We start from the raw sequence: 17,918 nt of genomic DNA, 5'->3' as shown, positions 1-17,918 counted from the left end.
ATGTTATTTTGTAAACTGCCTATTAATCCATTGAACCATCATTCCTTGCAGATCTTCGATGATCACTACCACTTCGCACATCACAAGGTCTCGAAGCGGTCGCTCTCCCCCGCCACGCATCACCAGACTCGCCTGGATGACGACGATCGCGTCCACTGGGCGAAGCAGCAGCGGGCCAAGTCGCGATCCAAACGGGACTTTATCCGCATGCGACCCTCAAGGACCTCCTCGCGAGCCATGTCGATGGTGGACGCCATGTCCTTTAACGACTCCAAGTGGCCGCAGATGTGGTATCTGGTAAGTTATCGAAAATGCAAAGCATTCCATTCCATTTACCATTCTTAGAAAGCAAAATGATTATTTCAATGTTTTGATGTTTCAAGAACACAACCATAGGTATTGGGATATAATATTTAAACAAATATTTTTTATACCTACAAATTGTTATAACGTAACCTTATTCTCAGAATCGTGGTGGTGGCCTGGACATGAATGTGATACCCGCCTGGAAGATGGGCATAACCGGCAAGGGCGTGGTGGTGACAATTCTGGATGATGGCCTGGAATCCGATCATCCGGACATACAGGATAACTACGTAAGTAGTGACATTCGTTTATCATAAAACCCATACTAAATTAGCATATGATAACCTAAACAGGATCCCAAAGCCTCGTACGATGTGAATAGCCACGACGACGATCCGATGCCGCATTACGATATGACGGACTCGAACCGCCATGGAACTCGCTGTGCCGGCGAGGTGGCAGCCACCGCCAACAATTCGTTCTGCGCGGTGGGTATTGCCTACGGCGCCAGTGTGGGCGGAGTCAGGATGCTGGACGGAGACGTCACGGATGCGGTTGAGGCACGGTCGCTGTCGCTGAATCCGCAGCACATTGACATATACAGTGCCTCCTGGGGACCCGATGACGATGGCAAGACGGTGGACGGACCCGGCGAACTGGCATCGCGCGCCTTTATCGAGGGCACAACTAAGGGTCGCGGCGGCAAGGGCAGCATCTTCATATGGGCATCGGGCAATGGTGGGCGGGAGCAGGATAACTGCAACTGCGACGGCTACACGAACTCCATCTGGACGCTGTCCATCTCCAGTGCCACGGAGGAGGGCCATGTGCCCTGGTACTCGGAGAAGTGCAGCTCCACGCTGGCCACCACCTACAGCAGCGGCGGGCAGGGCGAGAAGCAGGTGGTCACCACGGACCTGCACCACTCGTGCACTGTCTCCCACACGGGCACCTCGGCGTCGGCCCCGCTCGCCGCTGGCATAGCCGCCCTGGTGCTGCAGTCCAACCAGAATCTCACCTGGCGCGATCTGCAGCACATTGTTGTGCGCACCGCCAAGCCGGCGAACCTTAAGGACCCCAGCTGGTCACGCAATGGGGTGGGGCGGCGGGTGAGCCACTCCTTTGGCTACGGATTGATGGACGCCGCCGAGATGGTGCGCGTGGCCCGCAACTGGAAGGCGGTGCCGGAGCAGCAGCGGTGCGAGATTAACGCTCCCCATGTCGACAAGTAGGAGAAGCAAATAGATTTACCCCTTCGTTGTGGTACTCACTTAAATTCTCTACTTTCCAGGGTCATTCCACCTCGTACCCATATCACCCTGCAACTGACGGTTAATCACTGTCGATCGGTCAATTACCTGGAGCACGTCCAGGCCAAGATTACGCTAACGTCGCAGAGACGAGGAGACATTCAGCTCTTTTTGAGGTCTCCCGCAAACACCAGTGTCACGCTCCTAACGCCTAGGTAAGTGGGGCAGATGGTAACCACCGAACTCCTGCTAATTCCCTCCATCAACAGGATACATGACAACTCTCGTTCCGGATTCAATCAATGGCCCTTCATGTCTGTGCACACCTGGGGAGAGTCGCCGCAAGGAAACTGGCAGCTGGAGATCCACAACGAGGGTCGCTATATGGGTAAGTCTAAGAACTTTTTCCAAGATACCAAACATTGTGCCGTCAGATCGATGCTTTAAACCTGTACCGTTTAACATGCTGCGCTTTTGTGGATCTCACCCACTAAACACCCCATGAACCCACCCATTTACCCACCGGCTTGTAGGCCATGCTCTGCTCAGGGAATGGTCGCTGATCTTTTATGGCACCACTCAGAGCATCGGTCCCAACGATCCGATCTCGGTGCCCAAGCCAAGTGGTTCGGAGGCAACCACCCCGAATAGCAGCAGCACCACCAGCAATCTGCATCAAGCCTATTCACCCCAGTATCCCCGCATTCCACCCAATAACTTTGGTAGCTCACCCTCTGGCGGTTCCAAGTTGCCCCTGGGCAAAGTGCCTCCACCCAATAAATCCAGCTATGTGACAAACAATCCGCTGCTGAATTCCGCACCACCCAAACAGGGTTACCAACAGATTTCGGCCACCTACGGTGTGATTTTGGGCAAAGCCAATGGAAAGTCTAACAATAACAGCAAGGAGAAGACCAACAACAAGGGAAACAAGAGCAATAATGGTAACAAGGGAAAATCAGGCGGATCGAGTGGTAACCGCAAGGAGCAAACCACTCAGAGCACCATCATTCAGACAAGCACCAGCAAGAATAAGTACTACCGCATCTCGCAGCAACAGCAGCAAAAGAACAATAAGCAGGACAGGAATGGAGTGCAGACACAGAGACCCAAGGCCAACTCCGGCGAGAAATCCTATGACGAGAAGAGTCGCAAAGTGGTGGGTGAGATCACGACGAATTCCGGCAACGGATCCATCAAAGCAGCCAAGCAGGTGAAGGAGAGTACCACCACCTCGTCGAATTCACGGATACCCAAGCTATTCGAGCGCTACGAGAAGATCCAGGCAATTTTTCCCGAACTAGAACCCTATGAAAACAGTTCTCCCAAAGGAAAACCCAAGCAGGCCAAGCAGGGAAAACAATTCGAGGTGGATCTGTTTAAGCCCACCAATGGGGGAAATAGTCGCCAGGGCAATACGAAGAAGTCACCATCGGTGCCGCCGCCCTCGCAAACGATGGCTACCCTCTCCATTTTGCCCATTTTACCCGCCGGCGGTAGTAGCTTCCTGCCCGATCAGAAGATTCTAAAGAAACAGCAACTGCTGATGGCCGCGGCCGGAGTGATGGCCCCCGCTCAGGTGGAGGTGGAAATGGAGGAGGTACACGCGACTCCGGATTACGAGGCACGGAAAGACCAACGAAAGGAGGTCAACGGACCAAATGGTAGCCAACCAATTTTTGGAACCACATATTTTGCTTTTTAGTTTCGTACAAAAGCATTATTTGTAGTATTTTCACTGAGCCACCTTATCATTTATTAGTATCAATTTGTACTTGTTTAGTAGATTTCGTCATGATCGTTTTCTGTGTCGAAAGTATCCATATTTTGCTTTCTATTTTATGATTTTCGACCCGTGGCCGTCAATGAAAGTTTGACAGCCACTGAGTGGCACTTTCTTGTTACTTTCATCAATCCAAGTGCAACTTTAAAATGTTTTTTTTTTCGGTTTGTTGGCCATTGAGCTGACGTTGCCATGGCTGCTGTCAGTGGAGCAATTTTTCATTTTTATCCTTTTTGTCGAATTGTGATGAAAGTTGCGATTAGCTTTCGGCACTTGATCTGCGCCATGTACATGTACATATAGTACGTATTTCGTTCATATGGTAGATTTATTGGCCCTTCACTTGACTTGTTTGCCCGCCTGCAATCTGCAATATATCATACATTTTATAACATTTTGCGTTTGTCGTTCGCTGTTGATTTTGTATAGATGTTTCGATTTTATTTGGATTATTGAGCCCTCGGCTAGTCAGCAATAACTAAAAGCATTTGATTTCTCTACTCTGCGTTGCAGCACAAATCACACAATGGGATATGATATTCTACGGCACCGAAACGCCCGCCCAACCCGATGACGTGGCCAATCCCAGCCAGTCGAACCAGTTCAATCTGTACGGCAACGATATGGCCCACAATGACGTCGAGTACGATTCCACCGGCCAGTGGAGGAATATGCAGCAGGTAAGTTTCGCATTTATTGTTTACCTGTGAAAATCCCCCACGTGCATGAATAGCTACATAGATTTTGAATACAGTGAATGCTTGCGTACTAGAAGATATATTGTAGAAAGGCAAGAGATTGCCGATAAATCTAGGCTTGTTTTCTATTTTAATATATTGCTTATTAATACATTTAACTAAAAGTATAGAATGCATATAGGCTTTAGTCCAGCCTTGCGAACCTTTACTGTATTCATACGCCACGTTGCCCTTCGTGTTCTGTTTATTTCTTGGTCTTGCAGTGCCTTGTAGATGCTTTGTCTGGGAGCGAGGAGATAGGTAGTGAGCACAACCCGTATCAGAATCGCGGCATAATGCTGCGTGCTTGCATGTGGCTAGCTTGATTAAACCCCTTAGTCAGTCATTCAGGCGGGACAATTGGACAGTCGCAGTGGCTTGCAAACTGTGCTGCCGTGCAGAACTCTGTTCCTTTGGCAGGTAGCCTATTTCTCTCGAGTTTGCTCAAGTTGCAGCTTGTTTATTTTGATTTTTTTTTACCCCCAGCCCAGCATGCCTTTTGTTGTTAATGTACCAAGTTCCCCAGCACGCGCCAATGCACAGAAGCCAAAGTATGCAAAGTACTCGCCCAATAGCGCTCATAAATTTGCAAATACTTAGGCATACACTGTCAGCAGCTATCTTTGGGCCTGTTTGCTGCACTCCTGCCTCCAGCCACGTTCACCTCCCTAACCAAGTCACCATCCGCCAGCATCTTAATTCCACTTTTGGCAGCCGTTTTTAAGCCTCGTTTTTGGCGATGGGCCAAGAGGCAGTGCCTCTGTCAGGGACACCAGGACATCGGTGGGCACAGCGAAAAACTATCACCAGCAATTATTAGAAAATAAAATACCTTTAACTACAGCTGAACAAGTTGTATTTGACTAAGAACGCACGACATTCATTTCGATGGTAGTGCAAAATATGTATATTCTGTAGGTATCATTGGTCTGCCATTTTTCTCCGTGTGCGAAATCAGCATTTTTCTAAACTTTGCCTACGTTTGGCCAGCCCATGGCAGCCCGGGCTTTATTCAAGTGCACTTTTGCCCCGGGCAGGCAGCAATTTTTAACCTTTTGGCACCTATTGTGCTTTAAAAGCGTTGCTGCTTTCCGCTGCCACTGGTCGGGCAGCAAGGGATGTGCGGTAATAAAGGCGAGTGCAGTGACCTTAGTTTTTTGCTGTTCACCGCTCGGGCTGGCTGGCAAAAAACTTTTTGCATAACAAACACTTTTCCAGGCAGATGAAGGGGCTCCCTCCCCCCTTTGAAAGTCCTTCGTCCCTACCGTTTTCCTGCGCCGAACTAGCACGCGACGTCATTGCATGTGAACTTAGATAGACTTGGACAGACCTTTTTCGGATGGGGCAGCTATAAATAAGGCCAGACGGAGCCACATACATAAGTGCTTAAAATGCCAGACAGAGCGGCAACATGCAATGAACTACAACAACTGGAATTGGAATCGGAGGGGGCCAAACTTTCAGCCACTTCTGACTGGCCAAATAAAACCAAAGGCACCGACTTTCGACTTTAAACTTTAAGCACAGGAGGAATGGCCATAAATGTACTTCAATCCTCGACTTGAACGTATTTAGTGCTCTTGTATTCACTTTTGATGGCATTAATTTTGTGAAATTCTTACTGCTTTTCAAACTAATCTGCTGTTTAATAATAAATCATATTAGATTTATACTTGCTTTAAATTAGATTTCAGCCAGATATAACCACAACTGTCTGTGATTAGTTGGATTACTCTTATCCTTGCAATGCTATTTGTTATTTATAGCAATAACCATTCTGAAAGTAATCCTAAGATAACCTAACCGCTTGTACCATTAAGCCCCGTCTTTCGATTATCTATGCTATCTGTAAGAATGTAATTGCCTATCTTAATCCAGCAATATCCTTTTCCTTTCCAGGTGGGCGAGGTGGGCATGACCCGAGATCACAGCAACACCGCCGCGTGCCTTAAGTGGAGCGATCGCAAGTGCTTAGGTTTGTCCTTACTCTTTTTTATGATCATGCAAGTCTTCTTTCTAAACTTTAAACATGCCAACGACAACAACAACAAGAACAAAAACAACATTATCAAATGCATTAGATAATTTAGTAACAAATGACGGTAAAAAAAAAGAAAAGAAAATCGGCAACAGCAAAGAAACAAAATTGAACTGTGTAAAGAACGAAAAACCGAAATGAGATGAAAAGCGAACAAAGAATTTCCATTTAAAAAATTTGATGGCAACATTGCGAGAAAAAATACAAGTAAAAATAAACAAAAATACAAGTAACTTAGATTAGGCGAGCTGATGAGAAGGAATCACTACAAGTCCAAAAAAATATACATACTAAAAATTTTGTAGTTAAATTTAAATGTAAGCCTAGTTGTACACAACGACACAAGCAACACACACACACACTCACACAAACAAACACACGCACACGTATTAGGGGGCGTGGCAGGGCAAAAAAACAAAGGTTGTTCTCCATTGGATATCCTTTACTTTTTGTTTGTCGAGAAATGGGACGCACAAAGCAAACTTTTGTATTATTTTAGTCGAAATGCAATTTAACGCAGCTATATACAAACGCATCCTAAATATATTATACACATTATATTTAAGAGTTTAGTTGAAATTTATTTGTACGATTCGTTTTTATTGTTTTCGTTTAGTCTGTTTGTGTTTGTTTTAAGCCTGTTTAGTTTGATTTGTTTTTCCCATGTTTTTTCCAAATGCCTGCTTCCCGTGTACACAGGAAAAAAAGTAAGATCACTTTTGATCAATCAAACTTCTTAATGTCAAATCAAATTGTTCATGTCATTCTAATCCTTTTACTTATACAAATTTACATTGTTTTGTTATAATTATTAATAGCAGGTTTTAATCTTAATCTATCGAATTGATCTTGAAAATTTGCATACATTTTCCTGTGTAACATTCTGTATGTATATGTGTGTACATGTAAACTAAATGCATTATTTCAGATATTGCCAAGCCAGCCAAGTAGTCGCGCCACAGTTTGAAAGGCACTGTACGCAAGCTTAAGCTTTTTAATTGTATTTTTTGCCTATAATTTGAGTTCCCTTCTTGACTTTTGATTTGATTTTGTATAAGAAATATTGTTTAATGCCATGCAGCCAAACGAAAGGAATGTTCAACAGACACAAAAACCACTGCAGTTTAGAGTTCATAGTAAAAGACTGTTTCTTAAAATTAAAACCAAATCTTGGACAGCGGTAAATGATTAAAATGGGTCGATGGAGTGAAAGGATGCGAAAAATGAAAACCAAATCTAAGTAATTAATGGAAATATTTCTAGAGTTAAGGCGCTAAGCAAAGCAAACCACTTTTGTATCAAAAATAAACGAAAACAAAACGAGAAATGGTCATGAACATAAACGTGAACCAAGTAAAAAATATCCTAAGGTGTAGGGGTGAAGCATAGCGTAATAATTGAAAAGTAGGCAGCAACCACTAAACAATTAAATCGTATTTATAATAAACAATTTATAAAAAGTTCCTGCAGTTTTCAACAAAGTTTCAACATAAATCTAAAGCGCGAAACACACATAATTATTACAAATTAACACTGAATTGCCGGTTTATTTTTGTCCACAATGCAAAGAAACACATACAAAACATATCTTTGTTACAAATTTGTTGCTTACTTAAATCATTATTATTAAACACAAATCAAAAGCAAATTGAGTGCAATAATTATTATTAAATCTTTAAATCTGTATTAAGCAGCAGTTAGAACTTAAAAGGGTTTTCGTTTCTTATCAAACCGACAAACAAAAACATATCATTTAATATTTGTTTAATTTCGGAACTAAGTACAAACTATTAGTTTACTTAACAAATTCTATACAAAATTACTTATCTCCTTTGTGATTTATATTTCTATTTTATTGGTTTTTGACTTAGAGAAATGTTCCCGACATCTATGCATTTTCGTTGTATGAATAATCATATCGTAACTGCACAATAAACAATACAAATATAAATGTTAATTTAATAAACAAGTTAATAGCGATGTAACGAACAAGAGGTGGAGTATCTTTTTGTTGTTGTTGTAATTAGCAAACGCACACACACACACACATATTTAGCCAGAGCATAAGATTTAAACAAACTAAAGCTAGCATTTCTCTATCTGCATTGACAAGCAATCGAAAATAGTTGAATTAACCCACAAATTCCTCAGTATACACGTATAATATGCTATCCGCACTAGCAGCGAACCGAAAAGCCGAAAATATTAACCAAGCCAATATACACAACACAAAAACTTACAAGTATTTGCCGAAAACTTCGTCAAGTGCCCCACATAAATTATGTTGAACAAATTTCCAAGTGAGTTTGGTTAGGAACACAACAAAATTCTGCTCAGTTTCCAAGTATTCTGTTGTTCTTAAACGCACACGCAGTTTTGGTACTTATTTAACTTCGAGAGCCAGAATACACAGGAAACTAAACTCTGAAGCATATTTACTCTAACAACTAATTAGAGAGAAAGCCAAATTAATATATAAGCTTATACTGAACAACAAAAATTTGAAAAGATAAAAAAGCGAACAAAAACAAAAGAAAAACGAAAAAAAAGTAAACAAAAACTGGTACTAGGGCATGGGGTAGAAACTAGAATTAAAACGTATTAACTTTAAAGCCACGAAATTGTAAAATACCATTGGAACAAAAACCGTATATTAATGCTTGCAATTAGTGAGAGGAAACGAAATAAAATTAAACTTTTTTAAATGTAAAGAAAGCGAAACTGAAATTAAACACTTAAATTTAGTGACACAAATTGAGAATGACGCAATTCGAAACTCAATACAATTTTTTATGTATGTTTGTGTATATATCTATCTATATAATATCTATATGAGTAATAAATAAATGCATTGACAACGTAAAAACCAAAACTCCTTGAAGCCAATTTATTTACAACAAAAAACTCAAAGCCGCAAGCGAAACATGCTCAAAAAATTAAATATACATATATGATGAAAGGAGCGCTCACAAATTACCATTGAGGTTTTGAGATTGCAGACAAGGTGAGTGTGGCTTCAACCTAAGTATTGTTTTGTTCTACTTTTTGGTTTAAACAGAAAGTTTAATTACTTCCCACTGCTGTGTGACATTAACCACTTTCTAATTCGTTTAATTCGTTACGTTGCCTTTTTAACACAATAGAAATCCACATTTTCATGTCCATAATTTGGTGTTTTATCTGGTGGAGGTGAAGCAAATATGCCTACACTGCCATCTTCAATCGCACACTGGCTTCTATGATTTTTCCTATTATTTTTTTGAGCATGTTTTTCCTGCTGAGCTTGCTTTAAACATTTTTGGTTGCAAACGGTTGTGTTTCAGTTACGAGCTTGTTTTAAAAATATAAAAAATATATATAATACAACACTATTTAATGTGAATTTGACATAAACCGATATAACTCATATTAAAACACTACAGTATTAGTAGTAATAGTTTGCATTAGTGGATTCAAAAATAGCCAATAATTATAAAACAGAATACCCATTTAATCGCTTGTGTGTTTTCATTGCGTTTTATTCCAATCTCAACACGCACAAACATTGCTCAATTTTATTTCGTTTTGAGTTTCACTAAGCTTTTGTAACAACTTTCTAACCAACTATTTTCCAAACATTCCTTTTCGCAAAATCTGTCGCTGAGGTAAATCACTTCCTTGCCACTTTGGATCAAAAGTAAATATTTAACATCAACCTTCTCTAAATTTCAACAGAGTGCAATGACTCCGCCTATATGTTCGAGGACCAGTGCTACGATGTCTGCCCGGTGCACACATATCCATTGGACAAGTTCCAAGCAGAGGAGGATGAGCAGGATGACGAGGTGACAAGGGGTCCGGTTAATCCCTACAGCAGCTCCCCCATGGATCATTCCCTGTTGATGTCCAACAGCTTGGATGACAAGCAAGATCCTCTGCAGGCGGAGGATCGACGTCGTCGTAGTTCACTCACCCAACTGGTGGAGGTGCCTTCTCGGGTCTGTGCCGCCTGCGATCGGAGCTGCTTGGAGTGCTACGGTGCCCTGGCCTCCCAGTGCAGCACCTGCTCCCCGGGCAGCCAACTGCGTAAGATCCTGAACGAGACCTTCTGCTATGCCTATGTGGTGCGTAGCACGGGAATGGCCAGTGTGGTGGACATATCCAAAATGGACGATAGAGATACCCAGCAATATATGACTGGCACAACTGTGCTCCTTTTGGTTTCGGTGATTTTCACCCTGATGGGCGTAGCAGTGGCCGGTGGCATCGTGTATCATCGAAGGGCAATGGCTCGATCCAACGAACTATACTCCCGAGTTTCCCTAGTTCCGGGTGACGAAAGTGACTCTGACGAGGATGAACTGTTTACGGCCCACTTCCCAGCGAGAAAGAGTGGTGTTAATATATATCGCGATGAAGCGCCCAGCGAAAAGATATTCGAGGAAGATGAGATCAGCCACTTGGTACCCTAAATAATCAAAACAAGTTATTAGTTAGGTCATGCATTTAGCCATCCTCATAACCACCAGAAATATATCTATATGTTAAGCGACCGACAAACGCATTTTTGGTCTATATTTTGTTACATTCGACGGCATTACAGCTCCTTTATTTCAAGCCAAAATAGATTAAAGTATTAAATGTAAAAGAAAAAAAATCAAAACTAATTATTTGTAATATTTATGCCTTAATAAAATGATTTTAACTTAGCTGCTACTGCTTGAAACTACTTGAAGAGGTATAATTCATCGATTTAGCGATATAACACTTGAGGAAATGCTCAAAATGTTCATGTACTGATAAGAAACTGTTGCATTTGATATTAGGATTTTTCAGATTGCTTCTGAAGCCGTCCTTGACTTTAAGAAGTCACTTGTTGAGATAGGCTTATATTTTTTTATTGATGACTGTGTATGTAGGTGAACTGCAATCTCAGCGGTAACAACAATCAATTAGCTAATGGAAAATAAAGAAATTCAGGTGGGACCCCGCTTATCAGACAGGTTATCACGGAGCTGTCTGAAGTGTTCTCCCCAGGTGAGAATTGTGTTGACATCGCTCAAGAGTTTTATTTGTATAATACGCTGACCGAAGCCCCAACGAAGTCGCATCGATTTTCTTATCGCGACTATATTAGGTAGATCAGCCCGTGCATGACCGGCAGTCGTGTTGTGAGAAAGGCACGAAAATGAGGTTTATTTTACTATCCCTGCTGTTGGCATCCTTCTGCCTCTGGGAGGCGGTTCACACTTGTGCCAGCATCGAGCAGCGCTACAAGTTTCCCAATAGCAATGTCTACGTGCGACTTAGGAGAGGTGATAAGTTGCAGTATGAGCTAATGAAGGGCGAGAAGTCCCTGCAGACGGTGACCTTCGACAACTTTGACAGCAGCGCCAATCTGGTGGAGACGAGCAGTGGTAGCTACCAGCTTACCGATGGCCAATCCACCGTGGAGTTCACCCTGGTCAAAAGCGGAGTGGTTGCCGGCACAGGCAGTGAGATAACCCATGTGAAAGTATCCCGAGATCAGGTGCTGCAAGGCACCCAACCCAGGGATTGCGTCCCCCTGAAGACCGGATCGACGCACTGGTTCAGTGGTCCGGAGCAGAAGCAACACTACTGGCCAGTGGAGCGACAGAGGCATAGTAACTATTCCTACCTGCCAAAGGAGCTGGATAACTTTGGTGTGGGTGAGCGATATTGGTTGAACGGCGACGGAGTCTTTTTGTACGTGGAGAGCAACACTCCTCTGTTTATTGATCAGAATAGTGCTGCCTATCCTGACCAGCTGTGTCTGAGTGCTATTAGTGCTCTACCCTATGATCCTCGGGTGACCTCTGCCAAATTCGTTTACCACGTAGCTGTGGCCAAGGATGCCAAGGCGGCGCACCGGTATGCCGTTAAAACGTTCCTCGGCCAACCCACAGGCTATCCCGATGAGCGAATGGTCATGCATCCTGTGTGGTCCACATGGGCTCTCTACAAGGCTGAGGTATCCGACGATGTGGTTCGTGACTTCGCCAAGCAGATTCTGGATAATGGGTTCAACAACAGCCAGCTGGAAATCGACGATGATTGGGAGGATTGCTATGGAGCCATGACCTTCAGGAAGAACAAGTTCCCCGATAGCAAGACCCTGACTGATGACCTCAAGGCCTTGGGTTTCCGTGTGACCCTGTGGATTCATCCATTCATTAACAACAACTGCACAGCCATTTACGATGAAGCTAAGTCTAAGGGTTACCTGGTGCTCGATCACGAGGGAAGCTCCGACACGCAATGGTGGAACAGCAAGCCCAAGGATGCAGCCATTTTGGACTTTACCAAAACTGAGGTTCAGGAGTGGTTCAGCAAGCGTTTAAAGCGCCTTCAGGATGAGGATGGCATTGATAGCTTCAAGTTTGATGCCGGAGAGACCAGTTGGCTACCCAGTGATCCTGTACTCCAGGCTAGCAGTTCCATGGTGACACCACTGCAGGCGGTGGGCGACTACGTGCGTACTGTAGCGGCATTCGGAGACATGGTGGAGGTTCGATCAGCCCAGAACACTCAAGATCAGCCAATCTTCGTGCGCATCGTGGACAAGGACTCCGAATGGGGATGGAACAACGGCCTGCTCACACTGATCTCTTCGATGCTGCAAATGAACCTCAACGGTTATCCTTTCGTCCTTCCCGATATGATTGGTGGTAATGGCTACTACGAAAAGCCACCAACCAAGGAGCTTTTCCTCCGTTGGCTGCAGGCCAACGTCTTTATGCCCGCCCTGCAGTTCTCCTTCGTTCCCTGGAACTTTGACGACGAGGCCATTGCGATCAGCAAGAACTTCACCGCCCTCCATGCCACCTATACACCTTACATTATGAAGCTCTTTAAGCGCGCTGTGGATTCTGGTGAACCTGTGAATGTTCCCCTCTGGTGGATCGCCCCGACTGATGAGGTGGCGCAGTCTATCTATGATGGTAATCCTGTCACTTAACTTAAAATTTTAGCAGCTATAACTGGTTTATATCTCGCAGAGTTCCTTTTGGGCGAAGACATCATCGCTGCTCCCGTTGTGGTCGAGGGCGCCACCAAGCGAGACATTTACCTGCCAGAGGGCGAGTGGCAGGATGGAAACAGCGACCAGGTGTACACTGGACCCACCTGGGTGATGGACTACGCCGCTCCCTTGGATACCCTACCCTACTTTTTGCGCGTGGGATTCACACTGGAGTAGAGCGGAAACCGTTTTATATATCTAAACTTCCTAGCGTGTATATTTAAAAAAAAAACAGAAGACGAACAAACTTAATAAAGTTAAATAATTATAACAATGTTCACACAGTTAATTTGGTAAAATCGAATGGATCGTATCTTTAAATCTTATGGGCCGCCACCATACGCTTTCTGTTTGGAGGCGCAAAGTCACCCGATCCGGACAGCGAATTGAGGGTATATCTTGGAGACATGCCATTCTGGCGAAACTGTCCGTACTCCCGCTCGAATTCCTCAGCATCCTTGGTTAGGATCTTTCGAAGGTCAATGGGTCTGCAAACGAAATGGACTTAGGTAAGTTGAATTAAAGGTTTTAGTAAAAAAGCAGAAACTTACTCGACTCTAATATTGCTATGCTCCCTTTCCAAGCTCCTTTCGTACATGGCCAGTTTGAGGGCGTGCACCCGTTTGGCCGATCTGCGCCAACGCTTCCTAAAGAGTTCCTTTTCGCGGGCCAGATTATTATACCGGTAATGCTGCGATCTTAGTTCCCCGAGTACTTCCTTGAGGTCTCCCTCGTCGGAGCCCTGCGCCTTGAGATCCCCAATCTGCTGTTCCAAGGCCGCGATGCGCACCTTTAATTCCGTTTTTTCGCTGTACAGCTGAAGGTTCTCCTGCCGCAGCTCTCTACTCCGATTCTCGAAAAGCCTAACCTGTTCCTCCATCTCAGATTTCAGCAGAGCTATGTGCTCCTCGAGCTCTGTAAACTTCGCCTCGTAGTCAACTTCCGATACATTAGGTATTTTGCTTATAAAGGTCTCATCCAAATTCGTGTCCGCCTTGTGCAGTTGATGTAATCTGGCCTCTTGGCTTTCCATCTGCTCCAACTGTTTAATGTAGTGCATCTCTTTTCGTGCCAGCTCCTGCTCAAAGAGATCTATTTGCTGCCTTCGCCAGGACTTGATTTTTTGTCCTATTGAGTCAATAGTACTTGAAGGCTTTTCCATGGTAAAATGCTCTTTAGAGGTGCTTTTTAACTTTCGAGATTCCCCTTTTTTCGTTTTCGGATATTCCTCAACTGTTGGATTATCACACGCAGGCTTAGCCTTTTTTTTAATAATTTTTTTAGCCTCAACAGAAACAACTTCATCGGCTGGTCCTTTATTTTCGGTATCTTCTATCTTCTCCAGAATAACCGATGATTTTTTCCTCACTATTTTCTTTTTGACTGGCTTTATTGTTTCCTCTTCTAAAGTTTCGTAGTCTTGAGCGACAGTATCATTCGTTACCAAAGTCTTCTTAAGCTTCTTCTTTTTCAAGACTTGAACATCTGTTTGTTCAACATCTGGTTCTATTAACTCTTTGCATTTTACATTACCCTCCGTCTTGGAGATACTTTTTTGGGAGCTGGTGTACTCAACGTGGAACAACTGCTGGTCTCCTGACGTATCCCTCTTCTTTTTTTTTACACGATCTACTTGAGGCTGATCAGTGATAGGATTTGCATTATCAGTCCCTCGAGATTCAGACTGCGAAGAAGGTTCCTCGGAGGGTGTAAGCTCCGCCTGGTATACCTGATCCTCGTGTATAGAAATTTTTTTCTTTTTCCTAACACAATCTGTTTTAGAACGAGCAGAGGATCTTAGATTGATATATTCTTCGGACCTGACTTCAACCAAAAGATCGTCCTTTGACAAAGAGCTCAATTTTTTCTTTTCACGATCTCGTTTGGGATTGACAAAAGTGACCCGCTGTTCTGTTTCTGTGTAAACAATTTCAGCAGGTTTTGAATTGCCTTCCGAAATAGAGATATACTCTTCAGAGCTCGCCAAATCGTTTAGGTTTATCGGATTTTCACCTATCATTGTCATAGGATCCTTTTCAGGATGACAGAAAGTGATTTCCTCCTCATAAGAGGTTTCATAATCGATTCTTTTGACCTTATCCTCTTCGGGTTTTTTAACTTTCCTTTTTGTTGGCTTGGAAGTTTTTGCCTGACCGAGCGCCACCTGATCCTCGTAGAGGACCTCGTCGAGCTCAGCGGGGCAAGTCTTCTGAAGAAACTTTTCCGTTTCAATCAAGGCTTGAGTCTGCACTTTATTAACCTCCACCCAACGGGCCCGAAGTTTTAGATCGCCTTTAGAGGGGTTAGGTCTCCCTTTTTCCAGAGTATCTGTGGATGAATCTTCAAAGTTATGCAATTCATTGGATATTACTAGTTTTGATTTGGATTTCCGTTTCTTTTGGATACTAAATACACTTATGTCTGTCTCTAAATCAGTGTCCACGTGCTCTGGTGGTCTCATAGTTTTAGAAGCTCCTGGTTTTTTGTCTAACTTTTCATTGGAGGAACTGTGTTCTTCAGAAAGAGCATAACTTAAATCCTCGTTATTCTCCTCGCAGTTTTCCTTTTGTATGCGGCTTCCTTTCGTTTGATTATTTAATATAGGAAGATTTTCCTGGATTTTTGGCACATTATTTAGTTCACTTTGGGAAACAGGTTTAGATTTTCTTAAAGATTTTGGTGGGACCTCATTAATTGTTTCTAGTTGGCTTTTTTTCCCCTGCAATTCAAGGTCTGCCTTTTTGTGTTTTTTTACTTTGAGCTCCGTTTGCAGTAAGGACTCGCTTTGACCTGCTTTTATCCTTTCCAACTCAGCTATCTTTTCTTGTCTTTTTTCCTCCAGCTCGAACAAGTCTAAAGAAGTAAGTTCATCAACGTTCTGGAGATTCTCCAAAGAGTTTCTGGTATTTCTTGAAGATTCCCTGATTAATTTTTTTGATTCCTGGGACTTTCTTTGTGGCGATGTATTATGTTTTGAGTTTTTGGTATTAGATTTCATTTCGATTACTTCTGTTTCGGAATCATTTGCCAATTGTTTCATTACATTAGATGCAATTTCATCTGTCTCTTCACTTTCATTCAAATTCAATCTCGAACGAACTACTGATGCGCAAAACGTCTGTCCCAAGTACTGCTCATCCTCGCTATCCAAGTTGCCGCTGGCAATCGAAGGTGTTCGTTCGGGCTCCTCCTGTTCCTGTCGTGAAAATATCGTCTTAAGATCCACACTAAAAGTGTACTCCATTAGTGGCGGCTTGGGTTCCCTGCCGCTGTCCGTCCGGCCAAATCGGTTAAAGGAGAAGGAGCCGTTGGAAGTGTACTTTCGGTTGTCGGAGAAGAAGTCATCCGCAGGTAGTAGATTAGTAAAGTCCATGCGGTAATGAGCTATAAAGTAAATTAGATTAGATAATGTATTGAATATAAAATCTTTTAAAAAAGCCATGCTCACCTATAGCCGTTCCATTCATGTACATGTTAATGGGCAGATAGAAGATGCGCTGAAAATAGAGCCTCATGCTGCGCAAGGATGTTTTGAAACGCAGTCCAAGGACATCGTTGAGAGTGTAGGTGTCGGATTCGTTTAACTTTAACTCAATGTTGGTTACATTGCCCACAAAGTCAAACACCAAGATCACGGAGCTTGGTGGCTTGCCCTGGTTAAGCGACTTCACCAGCCCGGTCACGTTCCTTAGCTGCTTCAGCTGCAGCACCACCTCGATAATGTCACAATCGACTAGCGGATCATTGCCCACCTGCAGCAGGCCCAGTTGCACCAAAGACTGTACATAGACGTTGGCCTGGCATAATCAGAAAAATAAAATTAGTTGTATGACAATGATATTAACAAATCCACCTATTCACCTGCGACTGGAGCATGCTAGCAGTTATCGAGTGTCCGGGCGACTGCATCGGGGGTGTGGGTGGCGATTTGACCTATACAATATAAATTAATATACGCTATGCACCACTTTCTCAACCACTTACTTCGGTGAACTGCATAAAGTGTTCAAAGTCCTTGGTGTGGAGGATGGACTTCTTGATAATGGTCAGCATGAGCAGCACCTCCGGCTTGTGGGAGCGGAACTCACTGGAGGTGCAGATTAGCTTGTGCCAGAACATCTTCAAGTGCGGGCTATTGTGGCTGCCCACCGTGCCGAGCACTGGCAGTCCTCGGACGGGCAGGAGCAGCGTACCAATGGTCTTTCGTTCCGCTCCGCCGCCACGACAGGCATAGAAGGTCATTTTGACGGGACGGTGATCGGTTTTGAGCCGCTTAATCCCAGCCAGGTCACACTCCCAGATACAGTTGCTGTTAAAGATAATGGTCTCCTCCGACTGGGTGCCCTCCACCTCAAAGTCCACACTGTTCAGAGCGGCGTTCATCACTATCTGCTGCCGATCTGTGGCATCGCGTCCAATGAAGTTTATCGCTGGACAGAGAGTAAGCTATTAGCTTTAAGAATGCCAGGTACAATATAATAACCCACCCTCGACCACGTGGAGCAGCACGCAATAGACCTGGTCGGAATCCTTGGAGCTGACACTTCCGCTTCGGCCACCACTGCGGCCACCGCTGGCTGTCATCGAACGAGGTGCCTTGGATGGCTTGACCATTTTTGTGTAAGTGTAGCGAAATGTCGATTTGGAGAGTGTTAAACTTTCAAAGCAAAATTTAAACGTGGATCCTCGTAAGCTAGTGCATCGAGTTCCACTACGATCTTCCTGTTCCGTTACCTCCGCTTTTATATAGTTTTGTATGTGACTACTTACTCGCTCTGAACGG

General features: G+C 43.8%; 3 protein-coding genes across 10 annotated transcripts in view; 2 read left to right on the top strand and 1 right to left on the bottom strand.

Annotated features, from left to right (window-relative positions):
- Fur1 (Furin 1) overlaps nucleotides 1–10,737 on the top strand; it is a 125,628-nt gene extending 114,891 nt beyond the window's left edge. For 3 of the 8 annotated variants that reach the window (NM_170656.2, NM_170655.2, NM_206570.2), the window contains 7 exons: nucleotides 52–297; nucleotides 468–596; nucleotides 660–1,534; nucleotides 1,598–1,771; nucleotides 1,826–1,944; nucleotides 3,853–4,019; nucleotides 5,976–6,657. In NM_170656.2, coding sequence (NP_733104.1) covers nucleotides 52–297; nucleotides 468–596; nucleotides 660–1,534; nucleotides 1,598–1,771; nucleotides 1,826–1,944; nucleotides 3,853–4,019; nucleotides 5,976–6,161 — 1,896 coding nt within the window. In that variant the 3' untranslated portion in view covers nucleotides 6,162–6,657. Of the gene's footprint in view, nucleotides 1–51; nucleotides 298–467; nucleotides 597–659; nucleotides 1,535–1,597; nucleotides 1,772–1,825; nucleotides 1,945–2,089; nucleotides 3,221–3,852; nucleotides 4,020–4,300; nucleotides 4,497–4,562; nucleotides 4,872–5,975; nucleotides 8,971–9,828 lie in introns of those variants that run through there. The other 5 variants (NM_001276025.1, NM_170654.2, NM_080146.3 and 2 more) reach the window with 5 other exon arrangements.
- A 509-nt stretch (nucleotides 10,738–11,246) lies between these two features.
- tobi (target of brain insulin) lies at nucleotides 11,247–13,407 on the top strand. Its single transcript, NM_143134.3, has 2 exons — nucleotides 11,247–13,055; nucleotides 13,113–13,407. The coding sequence occupies exons 1-2, from the start codon at nucleotides 11,282–11,284 to the stop codon at nucleotides 13,310–13,312; spliced, it is 1,974 nt and encodes a 657-aa protein (NP_651391.1). The 5' UTR covers nucleotides 11,247–11,281; the 3' UTR covers nucleotides 13,313–13,407.
- rha lies at nucleotides 13,330–17,916 on the bottom strand. The gene is made up of 6 exons (NM_143133.3): nucleotides 17,623–17,916; nucleotides 17,120–17,565; nucleotides 16,997–17,068; nucleotides 16,584–16,932; nucleotides 13,687–16,519; nucleotides 13,330–13,623 (listed from the first exon to the last, which is right to left on the bottom strand). Exons 1-6 carry the CDS (start codon nucleotides 17,747–17,749, stop codon nucleotides 13,452–13,454), a joined length of 3,999 nt encoding a protein of 1,332 aa, NP_651390.2. The 5' UTR covers nucleotides 17,750–17,916; the 3' UTR covers nucleotides 13,330–13,451.
- Between the last annotated feature and the right edge of the window lie 2 nt (nucleotides 17,917–17,918).

This window comes from Drosophila melanogaster, chromosome 3R (genome assembly GCF_000001215.4).
Source record: "Drosophila melanogaster chromosome 3R".
NCBI classification, from domain to species: Eukaryota; Metazoa; Arthropoda; class Insecta; order Diptera; family Drosophilidae; genus Drosophila; species Drosophila melanogaster.
Note: the sequence above shows the minus strand (reverse complement) of the source record. Positions and strands in the feature narration are given on the sequence as shown.

What these genes read in the sequence shown, in the direction of transcription:
- tobi (NM_143134.3), top strand. Translation starts at nt 11,282, where the DNA reads ATGAGGTTTATTTTACTATCCCTGCTGTTGGCATCCTTCTGCCTCTGG. An exon ending in GGCGCAGTCTATCTATGATG is followed by an intron (nt 13,056 to 13,112) that starts GTAATCCTGTCA and finishes TATATCTCGCAG; the next exon opens with AGTTCCTTTTGGGCGAAGAC.
- rha (NM_143133.3), bottom strand. Translation starts at nt 17,749, where the DNA reads ATGGTCAAGCCATCCAAGGCACCTCGTTCGATGACAGCCAGCGGTGGC. An exon ending in CATGAATGGAACGGCTATAG is followed by an intron (nt 16,520 to 16,583) that starts GTGAGCATGGCT and finishes TTTACTTTATAG; the next exon opens with CTCATTACCGCATGGACTTT. An exon ending in CATAGCAATATTAGAGTCGA is followed by an intron (nt 13,624 to 13,686) that starts GTAAGTTTCTGC and finishes TTTCGTTTGCAG; the next exon opens with ACCCATTGACCTTCGAAAGA.